The 17,031-nt window shown below is 34.2% G+C and overlaps 1 protein-coding gene across 1 annotated transcript; it reads left to right on the forward strand.

Moving 5' to 3' along the window:
- Positions 1-9,474: 9,474 nt before the first annotated feature.
- Positions 9,475-9,912, forward strand: LOC149170761 (uncharacterized). Its single transcript, XM_089425717.1, has one exon. It carries the CDS (start codon positions 9,475-9,477, stop codon positions 9,910-9,912), a length of 438 nt encoding a protein of 145 aa, XP_089281843.1.
- Positions 9,913-17,031: the final 7,119 nt, after the last annotated feature.

The raw sequence follows: 17,031 nt of genomic DNA on the forward strand, positions 1-17,031 counted from the left end.
ACTCAGGCCAAGGCAACAACCAACAAAGTGGACAACATCATGCTCAAGGACAAAGGTATGATAAAGCCAATGTCCAATGTCATTATTGTAAATAATATGGGCATTATGCAAATGAATGTAGGAAGAAGCAGCATGATATGAGTAATAGAACTAGTGAAAATTTCACTAGAGAAAATATCAGCCAAAATAATTTGTTTTTAGCTTGTAATATGGCTGAAGAAAACTGTGCATATACGGAAACTGGGCATATACGGAAGATGTGTGCATATATGGAAACTGGGCATATACGGAAGATGTGCGCATATACGGAAACTGGGCATATACGGAAGATGTGCGCATATACGGAAACTGGGCACATACGGAAGATGTGTGCATATACGGAAACTGGGCATATACGGAAGATGTGTGCATATACGGAAGATGTGCGCATATACGGAAACTGGGCATATACGGAAGATGTGCGCATATACGGAAACTGGGCATATACGGAAGATGTGCGCATATACGGAAACTGGGCATATACAGAAGATGTGTGCATATACGGAAGATGTGCGCATATACGGAAACTGGGCATATACGGAAGATGTGCGCATATACGAAAACTGGGCATATACGGAAGATGTGCGTATATACGGAAAATGTGGGCATATACGGAAACTGGGCATATACGAAAGATGTGTGCATATACGGAAGATGTGCGCATATACGGAAACTGGGCGTATACGGAAGATGTGTGCATATACGGAAACTGGGCATATACGGAAGATGTGCGCATATACGGAAACTGGGCATATACGGAAGATGTGGGCATATACGGAAACTGGGCATATACAGAAGATGTGTGCATATACGGAAACTGGGCATATACGGAAGATGTGGGCATATACGGAAATTGGGCATATACGGAAGATGTGCGCATATACGGAAGATGTGCGCATATACGGAAACAGGGCATATACGGAAGATGTGCGCATATACGGAAACTGGGCATATACGGAAGATGTGCGCATATACGGAAGATGTTTGCATATACGGAGACTGGGCATATACAGAAGATGTGCGCATATACGGAAACTGGACATATACGGAAGATGTGCGCATATACGGAAACTGGGCATATACTGAATATGTGCGCATATACGGAAACTGGGCATATACGGAAGATGTGTGCATATACGGAAGATGTGTGCATTTATGGAAACTGGGCATATACGGAAGATGTGTGCATATACGGAAACTGGGCATATACGGAAGATGTGCGCATATACGGAAGATGTGTGCATATACGGAAATTGGGCATATACGGAAGATGTGCGCATATACGGAAACTGGGCATATACGGAAGATGTGCGCATATACGGAAACTGGGCATATACGGAAAATGTGGGCATATACGGAAACTGGGCATATACGAAAGATGTGTGCATATACGGAAGATGTGCGCATATACGGAAACTGGGCGTATACGGAAGATGTGCGCATATACGGAAACTGGGCATATACGGAAGATGTGCGCATATACGGAAACTGGGCATATACGGAAGATGTGCGCATATACGGAAACTGAGCATATACGGAAGATGTGTGCATATACGGAAACTGGGCATATACGGAAGATGTGCGCATTTACGGAAATTGGGCATATACGGAAGATGTGTGCATATACGGAAACTGGGCATTGTTCGTATCTTGATTTGAATGTGGAAAATCTCTGTATGATTCCCTTGGACCTTGTTTCCAACATTTTTCAACCATGCACGACGAACATGCCACACACATAATAATACTTTGCACTTGATCGTAGACCTGCAATAACATAATTTTTAGTGAGATTATACATTAACAATATTTTTTATGCCTCTTGTAAAAATAATAAACACATCACCTCAATGCTTCAATTTCTGCAGTAGCATCATCTGTGATGAAGGCAAGAACATGCCAATCTGGTCGCTCTTTGTTTCCAATTGCAAGTAAGGCCAACATCCATTTAGAAAGATCAGCTATAGTATTGTGTGATGATATCACCCAAGCTATTGGAACCCCATTGTGATGCTCGTCGAAAACCATTAAGGTGTAAAGTTGATACTGCATTACAAAAAATGTGCATAATTATATTTATATAAGATACATGCATATATATGAGGTTAAATAAATAAATCGGATTAAATATGTACTCACCCCATACTTATTTGTACTAAAGGTTGAATCCATTGGGATAATATTATTGTGAGAGTATTTCAGCATCATTGAACACATCCACTTTGTTTGTATGCCTATGATAAAAGGGATATTTTCAGCAAGATCATTGAACACATGCGCATATCTTCCGTAATCCTATGAGTTTCAAAGTGAAGCTCGAATTTGGTCTATTTCCAAAACGTTTGACACACTACCAACCTTCTTGACTTGTTCAATGAGGAAAACTATAGTGATGTAGGAACACTTCTTTCCATTTTACTTGATCATAGAAATAAAATATTGAAATGTCTCAATTAATCTCTTTTTTGAAGATTCGATAGATTTCAGTGATCATCATCATCATCATATATATAATTTTTCATGGTTTAAATTGCATTTTTGAATGTATAAATGGATTCAACTCTTTGAAAATCCTTTTGAGCACTAGGATTACATAGATTACACAAAGTAAATTTACAATTTAACAAGTTTTTGATAAATCAATCTCAAATGACCCAAAAAAATACCCGAAAAAGAGCTAAAACATAGAATAGTAGTAATACTTAAAATGTTTTAACCAAAATAAATTATATTTTCAATTATTGAAATATTTTAACCGAAAATTTTTATTTTTCAAGGTGTTTTATATGATAAATACATATATATTTTAAATATATGTAATATGTATATATTTGACATTGAAATATATACTTCATAAGTTCATTAAAATATTTGTTATAAATTCTATTTTCCATGTCAAAATGTTTTTGCAATCTTGATTATTAGTAAATAATTTTTGAAATAAACATCAAATCACTCAACTCTCCATATTGAAATATTTAATTTATAACCTCTATATATATATATATCTTGGTTGTGTTATCAATATTTTTTAAATGCCAGAAATTTAAAATTAAACAAAATACATAGATCTCTAATTATTCTAGGAAATAACTAAATTTTTTATTCTCATTTACTACATTTTTCAAGTTCAAATATTTTTTATACATATTTTTTTTTCGACTTTATTTATCTACATGTATAAAGTTGATAATGCAGATATTAAGATAGTTTATTCAAGTTTTATATTGGAATATTTTTAAAGAATGTAAGAATTATGCATTTTACACACACATATATATGACACTTTCTTTTTGTAAAATTGATACAAATTATGTTATTTCACATGAACATCTAAATATTTTGTTTTTGGTTAAGAGTGAGCGAAATATTTTTACTACATCTCTTTCATATAGGGTTGTAATATTAACAACAAACTTAGCTAAAAGAGAGTGAGATTATTGATGTTTTTAATTAAAACTTTTAAAATTGATATAATATTATGTTATTTCACATGAGCATCCAAATATTTTATTTTTTTGTTAAGAGTGAGTAAAATATTTTTACTATATCTCTTTCATATGGGGTTGTGATATCAACAACAAACTTAGCTAAGAGAGAGTGAGATTATTGATGTTTTTTAATGTTTTTAATTAAAACTAACCAAATATGTATAATTTTTTTTGTTTTTAATTACGTCCAACATTGTTTATTATTTAGAATAAATATATATATACTTTTCTTGCTGAGAAAAAATTATACCTCTATCGTAGTATGAGCCTCTTTGCACAACTATTATATCATTATATTGACTTTGAGTTGTGTTTTTAATTAACCGTATTCCTTGAAAATTGTAGAGCTTACCTTAGATAATATATAAAAAGTAAAAGCAAATCTTCTTAATATTTTTTTTTGTAAATTTGACAATTATACATCTTCATCATGTCCAATATATTAATTTAACACGGCGGGTAATTGAAGCAGTGTTTTAACAGAGCACTTGATCATCGTTTATCCAAGATGAGTAAACCAAATCTTCTTAAATTTTAGTGGAGTTGTAAATTGGGAAAAAAAAAATATTCAAATTTAACATTACATCGATTTATTTATTTCAATTTAATATTACGTATATGCCAATCACTTGTTTATGTAATTTTTTTATTGCCAGCCTATACTATTCATTTTTTATAAAACAATGTTTTAAAGAAAAGACTTGAATATCAAAACCAAAATTCACAGTTTGGAGGTTTGAAATTAATGGAATTCACATTTTTGGATTCCAAATACATACTTTTATCCATCGATATTTCCACTCTCAAAAATCAATATTTCACTTTAGAATATTAACCATCTCAAAATTATAAAATACAACTTTTAACTTTATACTTCCTTACTATTTCAATTGTAATTTTATTTCGGTAATCTTAATATTCTCTCTTCTCCAATCACACCCTTAACCCCATAAAACAAAAAAAAATCAATAAAGGTTAAAGAGGTTAAATAACAAGTACATGTTTATTAAATGGGTTGATTCTCACATGTAAAATATATGGAATATGAACATAAACTATAAACTATAATTCATATGTAAAGAAATAAATGAATATTCTAAGGTTGAGGATGTGAAAATATATTTAAGCTTTCATATTTTTTTCGATATATATTTTGTTTATACTTAAGAGTCGTTGTTGTATGGTAGCTTATGATAAAAATATCTACGGTTACACTGCGTAAAACCCCATACTTAGGTTACATATTTGTTAAGAGACTTTGTAAGAATATTTTTAAAGCGATATTGGATTGTAATGTGTGGTTATTGTCTTTTTATCTAGTATCAAGTTTGAAAGGCATATGTATTTTTAGACAGATTAATCTTGAGGTGCGAGGTATAAGTCTTAAGATTACATTTTAAACATCAAATAAGATATAAATATAAAAGTAACTTAACTTATAAACTTGATAATTTGTAACTAATAAAAACAAAATCCGTTACAACTATTCATCAAAAAGTAATGTAACATTGATAGAATATAACATCGCATCCACATAAGGATTTAAAATTCAATGAAGATGTTGTCATAAACACAAATATAAATTTATGTTTTTTTTATTCAAAATAGGTCCAACTATACATGTTTCTTTTTTACAAAATAGAACTTCATTTCCAACATAAATAATGGAATCTCATGCCCATCAATGACATAATGGAAAAACAACATCATGATCGATCTAAAGAATGGGTCTATAAGTCACCCTCGTCCCATGAGGCACTCCCAGGTGGATTTCCAAATTGATATCTCTGCAAAAAATTACAATAATCAATTAGTTGTAAAAATTGAAAGGCATATAATCAACTTCATTAATTCATGATGATATTTTGATCAAATACTCATTCTCACCGTGAGGATTTGAGGCAATGGAGAAGACAACCCTTCCTGGGTAGATGATAGAGCACTTGGTGACGGATATAGGCATGGTTCAGGGGCACTGGATAAAGGCATGGTGGATGTGAAATAGGGAAAAGTTAGTGGGTGCGGGCGACGATACACCCCCACCGGTTGTAGAATAGTGGGAATCACTGTAGGCCGGGGGATTAACCTAGGGGGGGAAATTGGAATGTTAAGGGTGGACGATTGAAAAAATGAGAATGGTCGATGATTGAAGGGTAGGGGTGAGCATTGGGAAGGTATTACAGAGGTGGTTATAGGCATGGAGGAATTTATGGAGGAAAAAGGTGGTGGGTGTGGGAGATGATACATCTTAATTGGTTCAGCAATAGGGGGGAGCACCCTTGGGGAGGATATTGGGGTGTTAATGGCTGAAGCAACGTTCCCAATGCTAGATCTTTTTTCAGTAGCATGTTCATCGAATAAACGAATTCGACAATTTGGAATGTTGTGAGATGTGGGTCCCTCAGCTGTAACAATAAAAATAGTTCGTATAGTCATGCAAATGTGTTGAACATGATAATATATCGCATTTAACGTAAAACAATGCATAGCATGAAATTTCCATACCAATATTGGGTATAATAGAATCTTGAATTATCTCAGGCGCGTGGTCCACATTTCCTTGTTTTTGAGAAGATGACTCCAATTGTTCATCCATTCTTTTTTTCCTTGCATGAACTCGTCCAACCCTTTCAAGTTGTAGTATATATGTCCCTGACTTTGACTTGCGACCACATCGCCTCTTTTTATTTACTGGACTCAAGAAACTATGTTTTCTCTTGGTAGTGATCTTGGATGGAGTTATAGTATTGAAAAACATTTTGTTGTATTCTTGACATGCTTTGTCTACCAAGTTGTTCAATGCATATGCCTGTTCCAAATTTGTAGGTATTATGGATCTCAATTTCTCAAGAGTTGATGAGTTAACACGTTTCATCTCATCATGTTCAGAAAATGCACTATCTTGTCGTACATTGGTCGATTCAACATTGTATGAGAAATTCTCTAAATTATCAATGCTTGTTTCATTATGATAATTCAGATTGGGAGGAGAATCAAAGCATGGAAAAAGCTCTGTTTGGATTTCTGGGACCAATATAGGTGTTTCATTCAAATCAAATAAAATTCTAGGCCTTTCTGTCATGGGATCAGTGACACCAGGTGCTACATTTTCACCCAAAATAGTGTTACTCACTAACATCTCAACTTTCAATACATGTTTACAGATATCTCCATTTAGGGCCCAATTGCAATTGCAGAAGTGTAGATTAGAACCCTTATATATGACATTGTACCAAATGTCACGAGTATCCTTATTTTGGCTACCAACCCAGTAGTCATTACTCTTTTCATCAGGCACACAATCTTCATTTGGGATTTTCTTAGCTCTACACTTGGATGAATTCAGTTGTTCCTGTATTTTTCTGGGTCGTACAAAACCAGTTTCTTTTAAACGGTGCATATGATTGTAAAATAATACAACCTTTGTCAAAAAAACATATATTAACCAATCAACCCTTCTGTGGCATGCATTGTTCTTCTCACATAGGTACCTTTCCTTGATATACCGATGGTAAGATTCAATGGCGTTGTTCGTATCTTGATTTGAATGTGGAAAATTTCTGTATGCTTTTGCCCACATATATGTAGAAAGAAATTTATTAGTTATATATTAATAAGTATACATATGACATGAAAAATAGAGTCATTATAACCACCAATAAGAAGCTTACATATTTTGTTGTTGGACAGCCAAGTATTTCTAAAATATTCCAAAAATCTTTTTTGTTCACTGAATTCTTCAAATAAGCTTTCAACTTTCTTTCGCACAGATTCATCATCTTTACACATGTGCATGATTTCACCTAATCCACGAAAAATGCGTATTTGGTTTTCCCTCCCTTTGACCTTGTTTCCAACATTTTTCAACCATGCACGACGAACATGCCACACACATAATAATACTTTGCACTTGATTGCAGACCTGCAATAACATAATTTTTAGAGAGATTATACATTAACAATATTTTTTATGCCTCTTATAAAAATAATAAACACATCACCTCAATGCTTCAATTTCAGCAGTAGCATCATCCGTGATGAAGGCAAGAACATGCCAATCTGTTTGCTCTTTGTTTCCAATTGCAAGTAAGGCCAACATCCATTTAGAAAGATCAGCTATAGTGTTGCGTGATGATATCACCCAAGCTATTGGTACCCCATTGTGATGTTCGTCGAAAACCATTAAGGTGTAAAGTTGATACTGCATTACAAAAAATATGCATAATTATATTTATATAAGATACATGCATTAATATGAGGTTAAATAAATGAATCGGATTTAGGATAAATATGTACTCACCCCGTACTTATTTGTACTAAAGGTTGAATCCATTGAGATAATATTATTGTGAGAGTATTTCAGCATCATTGAACACATCCACTTTGTTTGTATGCCTATGATAAAAGGGATATTTTCAACAAGATCTTGTTTTTGGTAGAAGAAAAAACTCTCTGGGTTTTCCTTGTACCAGCACTCCACACTCTTTGGATCACTTTGATCTTTAACATACTCTAGCCTTATGATATCATTGTAAATGTTACTTATATCTTTTTTTGTCATGTAGGTATCTTGAGGTATCCCTGTGTATAACTCACCTGATCCATCCTTCACATCAGAGATGAACTTGTCCCATATCATTGTAACATTAAAACCTCTTTTAACGAAATGTTGGACTGTAGATCGCATATGCCAACTTAAATGTGGTGCATAATTGAATCTCATGGACCTTTCGATTGCATCTGTCCCATGACAAATAACATTGGATTCATCAATATGTCTACATGCAGTATATATTATTACGGCATCATCTGGTCTCATCACAAGTCGTCGCACAAAGAAGTGACATTGGCAACCAACTTTAATACTTTCATGTCGATTGCGGGTTGTCTTTGGATCTGATGATGCACTCCTAATTCTCCTTGTCGACTGTGGACCATATGAACACCAATAACTGTACGTAAAAAAATTACTGCAAATTAGATATAATATTTATGCATATTGAAAAAATTACACATATCTTGAAAAAGCATATAGAGACTCACACACTGTAGTCCAAGAATGTTGAGTAATTGGTGACTTTGATATCCTCTATTTTGTTACTTCGATGATTCTTAAGAAGAAATTGAGTGGGTGCACTTTCATTTGATTCCTCTCCACTTATGAAATCATCAAGTCGACAATATGGAATAACTGCAACTTGGTCCCCCTCAATCTCTGTCCATGTTAAGTCTTATGCTGAAAATTGTATCATATCTTCCGGGTCTTCAACTTCCAACTCGTTAATCCTCCCCCACTTATTCATTCTTAAAATACCTATACAAATTGCATTGAAAATAATTTAGTTTGAGTAAATAATATGGTCTTGATCAATGCATAGCGTACTAAGCATGGAAGTCTCATTTTTTAGTAAATATTTTATACTTTTCACGTAAACCACTTTGGGATTAAGTAATATTTAGGGGATCTTAGATGACATTGTACGATAACTAAGATCATAAGAAATTGGGTCATTAATAAGCTTAAATATCTCTGAAAAATTTAGACTAACCCATGCATGACATATGAATTCTTTCTGGACGTGGGGCCACCATGTTATTGTCGAGGGGCGATTTTTGATGAGTCGCTGCGCTGGAATTGGTCAAAGGGAACTGCCTAACACTGACACATAAGATGGTGCGTTAATGGGTCCCTTCAAATAGGGATGAAAGGGAGAGACATAAAACCTGTCCCCAACAAACCCCCAATATCAAGAGTAAGTTTATAGGATTTTGGCGATCCGAAAAGGATTTAACAAAATGGATTCAACAAAGGTGGAGGCCAAAAGGGCATATAGATCTAAAAATGGGAGCCAAAGGCTTTTTCACAGTCATCTTTGCGAACCTAGAGGATAAAGAAAGAACTTTTAAGGAGGGACCATATTTCATGAACAATGCATGACTGTTTATGAGACACTGGGAGGACAGATACAATCCGGAAGAAGAGAAAATACTGGCAGCCCCCATATGGGTTAGACTGTTTGGATTACCAATGGAGTTCTGGGATCCTGAAATATTGGAAGGGATTGGCAACTCGATCGGAACCTTTGTAAAGGTGGCAGAGTCAACCAAAAGAGGGAAATACACATCTTATGCAAGGATTTGTGTGTATATGAACATAGCAGAACCCTTGCCGAAGTCCATAGAAGTGGAATACCATGATGAAATATGGCAGCAGCCCATAGACTATGAGCACATTCCCTTCAGGTGCAGAAGGTGTCATGAGTATGGACATCTATTCAGGGAATGCCCACAAAACCGACAAGAGGAGGCAACAAAGAATCTGACGGAGGAACAGGGGAAAGGAGAAGGATCGGAAAACGATGAGAGGGAATTCCAAGGTTAATAACAAATGAACAAAAAAAGGCTCTGATGAGGGCAGTAACCATGGAAGAGGTAAAAGAGATCGTGATGAATATGAGCAAGATCAAGGCACCAGGACCGGATGGATATACGGTGGAATTTTATTAGGCAGGGTGGAATTTTCTAGGAAAGGAGGTCTTGGAGGCTGTAGAGGAATCAAGAATGAAGCAAAAGATATGGCCTGGTATAAATTCGACCTTTTTGACCCTGATCCCTAAGAATAACAATTCGGAGGAGGGCAGATACAAACCCTACAAGAAGTCCAGCAAAAAGCGAAGAGGGCAGGATTAGAATATGTGAGGGATTACTGGAAAGAGGGAGAGTCCAATGATATATGGAGGGTTTGGAGGAGGCCAGAGGAATGGTATGAAAAAATAAACCAGGATATAGAAAAATTATATACTGAGGTAGAATTGAGGAAAATTAAAATCAGACCAGGAAGGGATATCCTCAGGTGGGGAAAATCTATGAAAGGAACCTATACAGTAAAAGAAGCGTATTATTTAGCAACGAAACAGGAAAGGGAGGAAGGAGTTGTTGATTGGAGAGTAATATGGGAAGGCAAGTGGTGGCCGAAAGTAACAATTTTTGCATGGTTGGTGAGCAAAGAGCGGACTCTGACATGGGACAAAATCCAACAAAGAGGCTTCTATGGGCCCTCAATATGTAGCTTATGCAGAAAAGAAGCTGAAACCCAAGAGCATATACTTAATAAATGTCCATTTGCGAGAATAGACTGGAAGGAGAAGGTCAAGCCAAACTTTAAAGGGAAAGGAATGAAGCTAGCAATGGGAAGCCATAAGCCAGTCGCTCATGCCAAAGGAGAACCTCAATAGAGAGATGTCATTGGCAAGTGAAGAGTGGTTCATGAAACCCACACAATATGAAATTGAGAAGCTTAGGGTAGGGCCTATGTAATGTTGGGCACGTGGGAGAACCATTGGAAAAATGACTTCCCTCAATGGCAACAAAGTCGCCCAAGATCGTATAACGTACATGAAGAAGAGACTGTGAACGACATGGAGAGGTGTGCACCATGCATATATGCATCCATGGACAACAGATAAGTGGATCATCGGGCCTCAATAATCTAAATGGAAGGTAATATCAATGACCAATCCATTTCTATTTTGTTAAACCCAGGACAAACTACGTAAGCCCATAAGTGGTCGAGAAGAGTTCCTTACTCAGGACAATTCATAAGGAGTCTTGGCTAGTCCAATTGGCTATTGAGACCAGGAAGAAAGTGGATTATTCCATCCAATTCATGCCTAATCATGCTAAATGACATGCCCATTGTAATTAATTTAAATTTGTTGCCCATGGGAGCATATGACATCCTCATTAGGGTGGATTGGCTGATGCAACACCAAAAAAAATCATTTTTTATAGAAATTCGATCAGATTCCTTAGTAACAATGGGGAAAATACCATATTATAGGGGAAGATCAAGCTAGTGTCAATCAGACTAGTAACAATATTGCAACTTAAGCATTGTGGTCACAAGGGCTATATCCTATTCATTATTCACATCTCCAGTGGATCGAGAGGCAACAAGAATAACATGAGGGAACATCCAATTGTAAATTAGTATGTAGATGTTTTCCTAGAGAAGATCCAATGACCACCACCACATAGGGAGGTTGATTTCTTGATTGAACTCATGCCTGTGGAAACTCCTTATCAAATGAGCATGCTTGATTTAATTGAGTTGTAGCTAGACGAAATGTTGGATAAAGGGAACATTAGGTCAAGTGTATCACCGTGGGTAACAGATGTGTTATTTGGGAAAAGGAAATATGGCACTTTGAGATTGTGTGTTAATTATTGAAAACTCAACAAGGGCACTATTAAGAACATACATCCATTTCCATAGATTGTTGATCTATATGAACATATTAAAGGGGAATTATTATTCTAAAAAATTGATTTTAGATCAGGGTACCATCAGGTGCATATCAAAGAAGAAGACACACACAAGACAACATTTTGAACTAGATATGGGCACTACGAATTCACGGTTGTACCATTCGAACTTACAAGTGCTTTGGCTAATTTCGTGTTCCTTGTGAATAACATTTTGAGTCCTTATTTGGAAAAGTTTGTGCTCGTTTTTATGGACAACATCCTCATGTATTCTAAGAATAAGGACGATCATGAGAAACACCTCACAGTTGTGCTACAATTGTTGAGAGAGAATAAGATCTATGTAAAAGTCAACAAATGTGAGTTCTACCAAACTCAGATTTAGTATTTGGAGCATGTTGTTTCAAAGTAAGGCTTTGTACTAGACCCAAAAAAAGTTAAGGTATTCATGGAGTGGCCTACTCCTTACAATGTGACTGAGGTAAGATCTTTCATAGGGTTGTAAGTTACTATTGTAGGTTTATTTGAAACTTCTCTAAGATTGGTTACCCAATCACTGCATTGCAAAGAAAATGGGTTAATTCCCAATAAATAGATCAATGTGTTGAGAGCTTTGAACAATTGAAAATTTTTCTTCCACATGCACTGGTGTTAAGGATTGATGACCCAGACAATGACTCTGGGGTGTGTATGGATGCCCACAAGGAAGGAATTAGTGGAGTCTTGATGCAGGAAGGCCAAGTGGTTTGTTATGAGACCAGGAAGTTAAATGAACATGAACAAAATTATGTCACTCATGATTTAGAATTTGCAGCCATAGTTCCATTGAGGTGAAAAATCAACACCCCATTTTTATCTTATTTATTTCAAATAATAGGGACCCTTTCTGTTAATTTTGGCTAAAACGCCTTTTAATATTTTTCATTTGAATAAGTGTCCTACAATTTTGCTAGATTTCTATTTTCTTCGTATTTCCATTTTGATTGCTTCATTGTGTTTGATTTTCCACTAGCTTTCCACCAATACTTGTTTCATCTCATTTGGTTACATGGTTTGCAAATGACACCTCTCCGAAGTTTGATAATTTTTACCTCTGAGCTAAAAAATGTGCAAAATGTATATTATTTTAATTTTGTAGATTAATTGTAAATATTGGTTTTTAATTAATTTTTACTAATTAATTCATTTTTCGTTAATGATCCTACAAAATCACCACAGCCAAATTGTAAAACAATTAAAACTATGGTGCTTTAAGGATCTTGAAAATCTATTCTAAATCCCAATTTCAAAAATTAAAAAAAACCAAAACCAAAATAGTTATAATTCATTTTATTAAACTTTTAAATTATAAAATATCGTTAATCTTATATGAAGTAGGTCCCACTCCATCATCCTTCTCACGTCACCTCCCTCCTCCTTCGTTCCATCCGAACTCACAACATTTATATATGTTAATTTTTTAAACAAACCTCCAATAGATTGGTTACAAAACACTTTATATTAAAATTTGTTACATTAGGACGATTCATATATCGGACCTCAACATTTTTATAATATCATAACTTTTTTTTTTTTAATGTAACCTTGGATGCAAAATCTCTATGATGTCTACTTCAACGCCTCCCGATGTCCCTCGAAACTTCGTTGACAGCTTTTTCATAAAACCTCTGATATGCTTAACTCCTCTCATGCCTTATTCTTCCTTTGTTATAACACTTTGGTAATTATGAGAAAGGTGTGATGTCAATAGTTTATTCGATTATTAAATAGGTTTTGTGTTATATTTTTTTAAATACCAAAGATTAATTTAATTTAATTTAAATCTTAATTTTAATTAAAATTTCTTATATAATTTAATTTTGTTTTGTAACTTGTAAATTAATTAACTTATAATTAAGTGTAGATTAGTTTAGGTTAATTAATTGTAATTATGATTTAAATTAACATTTTAAAAAAAGTATTTAATTATTTAAATACTTATAATTAATTAAATAATTATAATTAATAACAGTTAATTAAAACTAGATTTTTTAATTAAATTTTTTTAATTTTGCCCTAAGTTGAGTTTTGCTTGGCCAAATAAGGTCCGGGATGGCTTATTAGATAAATAAAATCACGGAGAATATCTCTAAACTGGTTGCATGACCAGATTCAATCATTAACTAAGTCTAAAATTTAGCAGAAAATTAAGCTCCGAATTTTTAACCAATACTAATTTCTTGAGTTTAGTTTTTTGCATTTTCATTTGCCCAAAGCTTCTAGCAATTGCAGATCCATTCAATTTTGTTCTCTTTGATCAACAATATATTCACAAGGATCAATGGAAAGTTGATATTTATTTAAATTTTGATTGGAGATGTTTGTTTTCCTAGATTTGGTATTTTTTTTTATTTGCATTTTAATTTAATTTTGATTGGTTTTTAGTAGGAGAGCAGTTCGAAGGATGATGAAGAGAATATTTGAAACAATGAAATTGCTCTAGCAAGATAGGAAAAATAATTTTGGCCAATCAAATTTGTGGGAGAAAATTTATTCTCCAAACAATTCTCCTATTTTGATTTTCATTTGTAATTATAAATATGAATTTTAGAGAATGTTAATTTCCTCTTCTTTGCACCTAGTGAATTCTGAAGCACTACTGTAAGGGATTTTCTAGCTGTAGAAGTAGGAGGAAAAACTCATATTTGAGTCAGTGGGATTTGCCTTTTTCAAATATGGACTTTGTATTATAAGAAAAGATTGCACTATTGCAACTCTTCCTTTTAATGACGGAGTGTTTGATTTATAAAAGATTGTTGGAGGTCAGTTAAAGGAACAAAGCATAGAGACCAGGTTTTAATAAATTTGTATTTTAAATACTATTATTTGTAATGCAAATTTCATTTTGAATAGCATATCTGTGTGAAGCTTCATTATATTATGCACTATTGTTTGATGTGGAAGGTTGTCTTTTGAATTAGCTAACTAGTTCACGAGCCTTATAGGTCCGTTATCAATTTTCTCTTTTGCTCACATAATATGCTAAAATTAGATTTCTAAGTAACATTTTACTCAGAAATCTGCTATCTAAATTCAATTTAATTACCATTGATATTAACTCAACTATTTCCTAATGTTATTGGTTAATCATTCACCATTAATAGGCCTCTAAACAGAGCATGTTTTTGGTAATTATAATATCAGCTAGTAGAACTTAATATGGAATGTTTTGTGTAGCATTGTCTTGTTATTCTTAATATGAAAAAGTAAAGTATTTATGTATTCTTAAAATGGAATGTGTGTCACTTTTGTGGTGAGGAGAGGAATGTGTATAAAAAGAAATTACATACATAAAGCAAACTGAAAAATAAAGTGTTACTTTCCCTTTAAGTTAAGCTATGTGATCAATCAAACAAGGAAAATATTTTAGATTGTTTTGCGTATGATAAAAGGTCCTATGAAGACCTATTCGTCCTTTCCACTCTATAAGTAACTGGGCCTTGCAGAGACATCTTTTGTGACGTGTACTGGGGCTACGTCCCGAAAGAACTGGTGATGCTTCCAGCAGCCAAAAAATGACGGGTACTGGGGCTACGTCCCGAAAGAACTTGTGACGCTTCCAGCAGCCAAAGAATGACGAGTACTGGGGCTACGTCCCAAAAGAACTGGTGACGCTTCCAGCAACGAAAAGAATCAACCAAGGTATTGAATGAGGCTTTAGTGCTTCCCACACCTCCACCTATAGGGAAAGATGCCCTAAAATTTGGCCAATAGGATACCTTCGTCTCACGGAGGCAGTCGAGTCTTTAGCTTCTTGGTAATCGGTTATCAGTACCGAGCACTATACAGGTTGGGTAGCCCCATATAGGACCGCATGCACTGAGCCTAAGCCGAACCCCCTCTGAATCGGGTCTCTGTGCTGCCTGGGTTGTCTTTTCCGTGGACTGATTGAAGGATTTGAAGCACCCTAAAAGACAACTTCTATGTTTCAAAATGTAACATGACCATGGCGGCTTATTGGATGCCTACCCCCAACAGTCCTAACCTAAACTATAAATTATTTTGTGGCCCATGTGGGGAAATTTAGTTTGTTCAAGTTATGATTGCTTTTACGTGTCTTCCTTCACTTATGGTGTGAAAAATTAAGCTTAAATAATCTAAGTACAAAGGGTTTTTACACTTGATTCCCTTTGTTCAAAGTTTAGAGTAGCTTAGTGTGTGTAGTGAAATGTGTGTGTAAGTGACATAGTGAACATACAAAGTTTGTAGTCATGTGGATATTCGATGATCCTTTTCAAATTCGTCTACTTACACTAAATTATGTTTGTTCCTTACCTGCAAATAAAATAATGTGTGGTTGATGGGCCACTTACTTCCTTCCTATTACACTATGTGAGCCTAAAAAGGGAGATGAAAAACTTAGTGCTTTCAGAAAGATTTCAGATGCAAGCCCAGGATCGTCTAAAAGATGCAAGGGAAGCAGGGGCTACTCCCTTTCTTTAATAACACCAGTTCCTAGTCCCAATGCTAATGAAGTAAAGATGCTTTGGTTAGTAAAAAATATGAGTGAATTATGGGCCACTTACTCCTTTGCTAATTAAACTATTTGACTTCGGTAAAATAGCAAAACAAATTGAAAAAATGTGTGGATTATGGCCACTTACTTTTCCCGTTATTAAGCTATGTGTGAAATGTAAAAATTTTAAAGTAAATGCTAAGTAATTGCCCTACTAATACTGATTATTAAAACAATCTGAACTATATGGAAAAAAATTGCAGAGGTGAAGGCAATTCACTAAAGGTTTCCAGTCACCCACGAAAGAAAAATTACAATGATTGTTTTTGTTCTTTGTAAACTGTGGGGTTAGGCTCTGCACAAGCGAGCGAACTGTGTGTCAATCTGCAAGAAAATGATAAGTGTTAAGCCAAATTATAGATATTAAGAGTGAGAATGATTATAAGCAATATGCATTATCAATGTTCTAAATTTAAACTTATATGATTAAAGAACAACGTATTTTGTAAATGATAGTATACTAGAAATAATTTGACTAAAATTTACAATCTCATTAAAACAAATTTGTATTGAAGAACTAAAGGAAAAATTTATACCTTTACCATAAATTCAGTTAAATTAAATGACATCTTAAGCAATAACACAAGGCCATGTGCAAGAAAATTAAAGTAGAGTATAAAGAAGTATCAGAGTACTTTGTAAAATAAATGTAGAGATAAAAAACTATACTAATTATATGTT

This window comes from Pinus tabuliformis, chromosome 4_2 (genome assembly GCF_031772625.1).
Source record: "Pinus tabuliformis cultivar Carrire ecotype Pingquan chromosome 4_2, CPIR1, whole genome shotgun sequence".
Classification (NCBI taxonomy): Eukaryota; Viridiplantae; Streptophyta; class Pinopsida; order Pinales; family Pinaceae; genus Pinus; species Pinus tabuliformis.